This window comes from Ascaphus truei, chromosome 19 (genome assembly GCF_040206685.1).
Source record: "Ascaphus truei isolate aAscTru1 chromosome 19, aAscTru1.hap1, whole genome shotgun sequence".
Lineage (NCBI taxonomy): Eukaryota > Metazoa > Chordata > Amphibia > Anura > Ascaphidae > Ascaphus > Ascaphus truei.
In genome coordinates, this window is record NC_134501.1 from 12,224,022 (window position 1) to 12,233,278 (window position 9,257).

General features: G+C 41.7%; 1 protein-coding gene across 2 annotated transcripts in view; it reads left to right on the top strand.

The window, feature by feature from the left end:
- The window catches only part of ST3GAL2 (ST3 beta-galactoside alpha-2,3-sialyltransferase 2), a 33,436-nt gene extending 27,753 nt beyond the window's left edge, over nucleotides 1–5,683 (top strand). For both annotated transcript variants that reach the window (XM_075576595.1, XM_075576594.1), the window contains exon 8: nucleotides 2,182–5,683. In XM_075576595.1, the coding sequence (XP_075432710.1) occupies nucleotides 2,182–2,355 (174 nt within the window). In that variant the 3' untranslated portion in view covers nucleotides 2,356–5,683. The remainder of the gene's footprint in view (nucleotides 1–2,181) is intronic.
- The last annotated feature ends 3,574 nt before the right edge of the window (nucleotides 5,684–9,257 follow it).

Here is a 9,257-nt window from a genome sequence, read left to right on the forward strand (position 1 = left end):
ACAAAAAAAATAAATAAATAAATAAATAATAATATCCAGAAAGAAGAATCGCCATTTTTTTTTTTAGACTGATTCGCGGAAATCCCCGGACCAAAGGAACCACCCAAAACCACAATTTTGTTTTCGCTCATCTCTAGTCATGTGATTTGCTGCTGATGCGATCACCATTCACATTCCAACGTGTTTTATTAGGTTGAACGTGTGTGTTGGGTTGAAGGCAGAGGTCCCAGTGCTGTGGTTATGGGCCCTAGTTGGATTTTAAATTAACCTCTCTGGTTTTTTTTTTTTCTCCTTGCCTCATTGGTTCCAAATCTTTATTAAAAACCTCTATTTTGCCCTTGCAACCCCCATTCTGTGTCCCTCAAAATCCAATTTTAAACCAAATGGATTTCACGTGGTTTTAGTGGAATATATTAATTGGGTTATTGATGCAGCGAAGTAACCTTCTTTGTGTCACTCTCTAAAGAAATAAAATTAAAAAAAAGGTCCTGTCGCTTTCTGTATTTCCACGTGTGTGTCCCTCCTGTCAGCCTTCCACGTGTGTGTCCCTCCTGTCAGCCTTCCACGTGTGAGTCCCTCCTGTCAGCCTTCCACGTGTGAGTCCCTCCTGTCAGCCTTCCACGTGTGTATCCCTCCTGTCACCCTGGTCCCTGTCTTGTATCTATTCAGCCCTCTTGGTTGGGAAACGCTGCTGTACCCGACTAAGCAATTTGTTTAACAAAGCCTGGATTAAAAGCCGCAATTCTGCCTATTTTCTGGAGGGAGGTCCTCTGAAGGTGACCCGTACTATTCTATTTTTAGCTCCGAAGACCCCACTTCTCTCCCTCCTCCCCCACTGATTCCCGAGACACTTACCAGTTTAGATTCCAGTATTTCTCCTGGACATTTAAAGATGGCCGCCATGGTCTTCCGATAGCCACAACGTGATCCCTCAAATGACATTGCGGCTTCCTGTTGACACGTGAGATTTGGTGGCCAGTTTGATTGCCCTAAAGGGAACAGAAACTCCGGCAACGGAAGCGGTAACTGTCTCAGGAACGGGGGGATTGCTGCTTCCATGTAGTGGGCTTCCTGTTGGGTTCTTATGTGACGTCCATTTCTATAAAAGGTTTTGCTGCTATTGGTAACCTTTATTGTGTGTGTGTGTGTGTGTGTGTGTGTGTCCTGGTAACCTTTTGACAACATTATGCATGGTCACCGCTCAAACTAAACCTCTTCCAGGAATTAATACAATATTTGGTCACAACTTAAACGTGCAATCGCATGGAGAAAACAAACTTTTTGTTAAAAAAAAAAAAGTCTACTTGGCTTTCCCAAACAAATCTAGCTGTGTTCATAGCAAAGATTGTGATTTTTGTTTGTATTGTTGCACGTTTAATTTCTTGGGAGCCTCTGAATGGGCGCGTGTCGGTCATTCCGATGTTTTCCCACCCTGTCCTTGGAGCCAATACAGATAAGGGGAGGGTGACTTTGCTGGTGCAAGCTCTTGGCATCAGTGAGATGGGAAATCAAACACCTCCTGAGTTCCAGCTCACCCTGTTAACAAACGTCAAAGAAACGTTTCCCTTCAAAAATATGTGTTATCCCACCTCTGTATTTAATGCAGATTTAAAGGTGATGTGGGCCAATAGGAAAGCTTGTAAGGCATTGATCGCACCCATAGACCGTGCAGGTGGCAGCAGGAGGGCGCGCTGTACGAGGAATCGGTTGAAACTGATTTCTCGGTGCGACGGGCAGGTCCCGTGAGCAGTTCGCCCAATGAGGGAGAACCAGCTCCGTGACATCACTGGCACGCACCTAAACACGCCCGACGGTGTGTCTAGCATATCCGGAAAACGCACCCGCTTCACGCGGGTGACATCACGGACGCACACACCTCCGCACGGGGCGAAAGCCGTAAGGACCTGCTCTAAGAATCTCGGGAAGCAGGAGGCTTCCAGAGTTGAAGTTGACATGGTACAGCTATGGAGGCACCCCCTGCCCCCTCCTGCGTCCTGCCTAAGGTGACAAAATAAATAAACCAGGCAGGAATGCCGCTTTAGGAAATGAATATCAGATTTATTTTAAAAAAAATTAAACGGTCATTAATCACCCAGTTGTGACGCCATCAACATATCCGCGCATTCGTACACGTTCTCTTAACCTGTCCTGCTTTCATCTATTTCCTTCTTGCTCCTACAGGTGAATGTTTATGGCTTCGGCGCAGACCGGCGGGGCAACTGGCACCACTACTGGGAAAATAACCGCTACGCCGGCGAGTTCCGCAAAACCGGAGTGCACGACGCAGACTTCGAGGCACAAATCGTCGACACACTCGCCAGGGAGGACAAAATCAAGGTGTATCGCAGCACATGAGGCTACCAGCCAAATGGCCTGCACCTCGCCATAATCCCTCCCCCTTCCCATGACCTAACAAAGGGGTGACGGCACACCTCAAACTCTTGGCCAATCAGAATGAGTGTGGCAGGCAGAGTGCCATTTTATTTTGATCTGGCGGCCAATCATGGTTGCCGGGTCACATGATGTATTTAATCCTCTTATCATGTTGCAGGATTTTTGTTACATGCCAAATTTGAGTTGGAAAGTAGGGATATTTGGGGTGATATTGTGGCTGTTTGACATCAAGGCCCATATATACTGAGGGGTGCTGTTCCATATGGCCTCTTTCGGTGCTGTAAAACACTTCGTGGCCTGTTCAAGTGAATAGACTGTCGTGTGTATCTTCCAGCACTGGAAGGGGTCTCGGGGCAGGGCACCTCCTACTAAATATGATCTTAAATCTCCCCCCAGAGAATGGGTCGTAATGCCAAAAGTATTTAAATATTTTGACTTCTGCCTTCTAGCCAATCATGAGCACTGGCCTCAGAGTGCTGCTATATCCCAGCCAATCAGGCTTCAAAGCTGGGATCTCTTTGGCCAGTGACAATATAGCGTTGACAAGTACGTTTGTATTACTTTCTGTGAAACCATTGTATTCATCCAAGGTTTCGTTCACACAACATGCACTGCGAATTACTTAACCCCTGTGCTGAAAGAGAGGTGCATTGCCGGCGCATTTTGGCAGCGAAGGGGTTAAAAATGTAGTTCAGATCACTAAAGGGTTTTTTTTCTTTTCATATTCCTGACAATCTGTTGAATCGATAAAGCTGGACTTGTTTTGTACAATCCTCATCACTTCGGCGACACTGTCTCTCTCCACCAGCCAATCCTATTCATGCATTGGCAGTAGGGTGGGTGAGTGGGGGGGGGCAGGGGGGGTGTTTAACTCCCATAATGCATTTTTCCTTATTGCTGGGTCTTGAAGAGCATTTCTTGGCTTATGGCATATGCAGTGAGCTGCAGAGCAGCTGTTTAAGCCTCCTTTTTAACTCCTTTTTTTTTTCTAGGAGCAACACAGTGGGGAAACCTTAAATACAACCATCGCAAGATCAGTGTTCTCTTCCTGGGAGGAATCCACCTTTTGATTTACAATGGGATTTTTGACATAAGACTGTAGTGCATCAAGATTCACTTTCAAGACACCAGTATTTCCATCCTGACTTCATGTCATGGACGGGCTTCCGTTCTGTGTTTTCAAACTGTGATCCCAGTTCTGGTCCCTTTTTGATTTTAGTCTGATGATGACATGGAGTTAGGTTGGCAACACTGAAATTACTCTGGCTTGTGCTTCTTATGGGACAGCACCAGTGGGCATAGATGGGAAGGAATTAACAGGTTTATGCTGTTGCGCAAGCCATAGGCATTATAAATGTATCTAAATGCACTTAAGATTGTGTGTGATAGATATATCTATCTCTCACACAAATCTAATGATGGAGACCTATTCAGATATACTCATGAGCATATGAACTGGATAGGATCTGTATATGTAGACATTAAGATGGTCTCAATGATTTCAGAGTAGTCATCGGCAGCAATCTTTAATTTTAGTGATGGCAATAACCACATTGGTCAAGTGTAGTGCAGGACAGGTTGCGTTAAAATGAATTCCTAATCCTTCTCTTTAAAGGGCACAGAACGGTCCTCTCACCACTTTATTCATCATAAAGAGGACAGGCTGGTGCTGTGCCAGAAGAATGATTAGTAAAAAACCTCATTGCATGTCAGCAACTAGCCTTCCCCCAATCATTGTGCCACTGGGATAAAGGTTTCCATACACAAATGCACTGGGTCTAAAGTTAGAAAATAAGGAGTGGGCCAAGGTTCCATAGTGACATGGAGCCAGTTGACCATGTGCTATATCTGCTGCTTTCAATGTAGTACGACAGCACATCAAAGATGGCTGCAGTATTGACAACCTGTCCATGCCATTATGAGATTCTGATTCATTCCCTAGTTTCAAACGTTAATTGCCGTGTATTTTTGTTCACGTTAGTCCTTCATTTATATAGTAAATTATTATTTGGAAAACTAGCACTGTACTTTAGTCTTATGATTGCATGGAGGTAGGTTAACAACGCACTGACCGACTGCGTCCTGCAGAGACGTCAACCCTTCTCCTTTAAAATCTGGGAGACTCGCATGTCTTCTGCTGTACCTTGGTTGCAGGAGGATAACCGAAGCCTGATTCCATTTATTTAGGATGTAAATGAGTAATCCCTGCAGCTACCTGTGTGCTCGAAGAACCCCAGCATCATTAACCCCCTTCTTGGAGCGAAGGGGTTCCCTAAAACAAACCGTATTAAACACCCTTTTATTAAAGCAGTATTTCAATTTAAAAGGTTTGGCAGTAAATCAGTGTTCTGCAGTGTTCTGCACTTTCCCAGAATGCCAAGCCAAAACGCTCTAGATATTACGGTTGCCAAACATAATAACTTTTGTCACTTTCAGTTTCTTCTGAATTGTATGGTTTGTACGTCCTTGTTTATTACCTTTTTGCTGTTGGGGGGGAACCTGCAGTGAACTGTGGACTTCACTGGCAGCAAAGGGTGTTAATGTCGATTTCGGTTTTCTCTCTCCTAGTAGGTGAAACTAGGAAGGATAAGGAAGTGTTTGAAGGGGCTGGTTGTTAAACCTTGGGGTGCAGTATACAGTTCTAGGGCCACATGTTGCCCACCACTAATATAAATGGAGGTGACCACTTTCAGAATCTTGTATACAGAATATTAACCCTGTCGTTGGCCCTTCTGACCGCAGGGTTAATCTTGAGCCATTGAAGGCTATGTTTCCTAAGCAGTGCCACTTCATGAAACACCTTCCAGTGCTGGAAGACCTCTTTATGGCCCAGTCAAGTGAATAGGCCACGGGGTGTCCTCTTGGCATTGGAAGTTGTCCAATAAAATGGCAACACTTGGTAAACGTGGCCCTAAATCTCATTGGGGCAGAACCACCTTAACAGAGGTAAACTACATTTTGGGTTAAAAAGGGGTGATTTTGCTTTGTGTCCTATTCATTTCAGGGGTTGATGTTACATTTGTTTAAAGCCCTGTACAACACCTATTTGTTAAATGTCACCCTATTTTCACCATGTCACCCTATTTTCACCATTATCATTCTCTCTCTCTTCTCTCTCCTGTTCACGTGTGACTCCCACCACCTTTCCGGTGCGTTTATCAGTATTATTACCTGTGCACTTTTTATTATGACTGTCATTATTTTTGCTTTTGTTGCATCTCGTGCGGAGAGGAGCAGTACTCTTTTTGAAATAAATAAATAAAAAAAATAAGCTGTATTTGTTAAACCTCCTACGTGTCTGTGCTTTTGTGGTTGATGGGTACACTACACGGTAAATTAGTAAATATGGCCCAATATGTAGGTTCTGCTAAGCAGTCTTCCACAAGACACCTTCCGATGGTGGAAGATCCGTTACAGCCTATTGACTCTTTAATATCTGTATGGTGTCTTCCATGGCTAGAAGGTGCCTTGTTGCAGAAGACTGCTCCTTAAATGTAGGGCCCATTATTTCAAGGGCACTCGCATGTGAAATTAGGAAATTATTAGGAATATTAACTGGCATATCAGATTTGGGCATTTTGAACAAAAAAATTACTTTTAATAGAAGGTACTTATTTGTATTGCTAAAACTATTGACATCAAGGTCGCTGATGTTAAAAATCAGTGCGAGTTGATACATGTAGTTTTAAATTGAAATTGTTTTCTTGCTTATGGCTCCAGTAAAACCATCACTGCTAATTCCCATGAAGCCTGGAATTCCCGATTTTGCATTTATATGTGTAAAACAAGCAATATATTCCTATAAAATGCAGCTATGATGTTTCAGGCCCTACACAAAGACCCCATAGGGACATTTCAAAGTCTAGTTGAAATCTTCACTTCGCTCGCTAGCTCCGTCAATGAGGAGGATGATGAGAAAAATGATTACACATCAATTTAAATAATCCGATCCAGAAGATGCCATTCTTTCTGATAAAGAAAAGGTGGAAGTGGGAGAATATCTATGTACAAATCGAGTCACTATCACGAAAGACATTTTTTAGAGAACACTCACAACAATCCAAGGAGACGAAAACACAAAGATGCAATTGTGACGGAAACATTCAAAATAGTCGCAACCATTAAGGAGAAGAATTAAAAGAGAATTAAAGTTATAAATAAAAAGTTCCATAATGTATTTTCTAAGGAGTGGTGCCCAAAATTGTACTCCATATTCAAGGTGTGGTCTTACTAATGCTTTATAAAGGGGCATAATTATGTTTACTTCCCTTCCTTAGGGAGAGGGAGCAGCTCAGTGAGTAACGACACTGACTGGCAGTGAGAGTGTGAAGCAGGGGAGCCTGGTTCAATTCCCGGTGTCGGCTCCTTGTGACCTTGGGCAAATCACTTTATCTCCCTGTGCCTCGGGCACCAAAACATAGATTGTAAGCTCCAGGGACCTGTGCCTGGAAAATGTCTCTGTAATGCGCTGCGTACAACAAGCAGCGCTATACAAGAACATGCAATTATTATTATTATATTCCATCCATTGCCTGTTTAATGCAAGATAAGATCTTGTTTGCCTTTGCAGCTACTGCATGACTTTGGGCACTATTGCTAAGCATGCTGTCTGCCAGCACTCCTAAATCCTTCTCCATCAAGGATTCCACTAATATATCCCCATTTAATTTGTAAGTAGCCTGTTTATTCTTGTTTCCCAAATGCATAATCTTACATTTATCTGTATTGAATCTAATCTGCCATTTATCTGCCCAAGTTTCCAGTCTATCCAAGTCCTTCTGGAGAGAAATTACATCCTGCTCTGATTTTACAACCTTACACAATTTAGTGTCATCAGTAAAGATGGAGACTTTGCTCTCTATGCCAACCTCAAGGTTATTAATAAACACGTTTGAAAGCAGGGGTCCCAGTACCGATCCCTGAGGTACTCCACTCACAACTTTAGCTCAAACGGAAAAAGTTCCATTTATGACAACCCTCTGTTGTCTATCCTTCAACCAGTTTTCAATCCAGGTGCAAGTATTTTTTACCAAGTCTAATTTGCTTTATTTTGTACACTAACCTCTTGTGTGGAACCGTATCAAAAGCCTTTGCAAAATCTAAGCAGAGCATATCAACTGCATTACCCTGGTCTAAATTCCTACTTACCTCCTCAAAGAAACGAATAAGGTTAGTTTGGCATGATCTATCCTTCATAAATCCATGCTGACTATTACTAATCTCATTTTTTTTTTTTTAACATTAGGTATTCCTGAATATTATCCTGTATTAAACCTTCAAGTAGCTTCCCCACTGTTGATATCAGGCTTACAGGTCTGTAATTCCCCAGTTGTGATCTAGCTCATATTTTAAATATAGGCACCACATCTGCTTTATGCCAATCTTGTGGAAATTGAATCCTTGAATATTAAATGTAATGGTTTGGCTATTACTGAACTTAACTCCTTGAGAACCCTTGGATGTATGCCACTGGAGCCATGTGCCTTATTTACTTTAATTTTATCCAGCCACCTATGAACTTCTTCCTCAGGTAACCAATTGTTCGTTATTATAGAGGTTGTGGCTTCCTACTGCAGCACTAGTATTGAAATTGATTCTTCGCTGGTAAACACAGAAGCAAAGAGTTTGTTTAATACCTCTGCTTTTCCTTATCTCCAATAATCTGCCTGTCCATCTCACACCGAAAGGGTCCTATATTTTCTTTTCTCATGTTTTTGTTATTAAGTTACTTAAATAACTTTTTAGGGTTGATCTTATTTTCTTTTGCAATCCTTTTTTCATTTTCCATTTTTGGCAATCTGATTTGCCCTTTTGCAACTTTTATTACATTGATTATAATTCTGATACGATGTTTCCGTCCCTTCTGACTTCAAGAATCTAAACGCCTGCCTCTTCTTTTCCATTTCCTCCCCTACCTGTTTATTTAGCCACATTGTTTACGTGTTTATTTTATATTTACAGTATTACCCAAGGGTATACACTGATAAGTGTGCTTTCCTAACAATGTTTTAAAGACTGCCCATTTATCTTCTACATTTGTCCCTGCAAAAACATCATCCCGATGTATTACTTGTAGATTAGTCCTCAGTTTATTAAAAATCTGCCTTTCTAAAGTTTAAGGTCTTTGTTTTTTGATGATTTATTTCAAATGAGACCATGTTATGATCACTGTTAGCAAATATTCAAGTCCTGGAACATTTGGGTATTACTCCTACATTGTTTGATATTATCAAATCCAGTATTGCCCCTCTCCTGGTTTGTTCCTCAATAATTTGGGTCATATAATTGTCTTTAAGTACCCCCAAAACCTTTTCATTTTGTTGTAATGCTAATCTCTTGGCCACAGTCAATGGCTGGATAATTAAAATCCCCCATTATACAAACATGACCTAGTTTTGATGCCTTCTCCATTCGCAAAAGTATTTTAGCTTCCTCAATCTCACAGATATTTGGAGGTTTATTGCATATCCCTACAAACATTTTCTTTGTACTTTTACCTCCACTGCTAATTTCTATCCACAAGGTCTCTACATTTTTATCATTACCTTCATAAACACCTTCCCTTATAATAGGTTTTAGATCCGGTTTAACATATAAACATACTCTACCTCCTTTTCTATTTGTTCGATCCTTCCGAAAAAGGGGAATAAGCCTCTAAATTAACTGCCCAGTCATGAGCTTCATCCCACCATGTTTCAGTAATGCCTATGATATCATACTGCTCCCTTGCAGCTATTAATTCAAGCTCCCCCACTTTATCTGTCAGGCTTCTTGCATTAGCAAGCATGTAAGTTTTTTTTTTTTTCTCCTCAGCCTATACTATTATCTTATCTGCTCCTGCCTTTCTACGGTAATTGGATTTA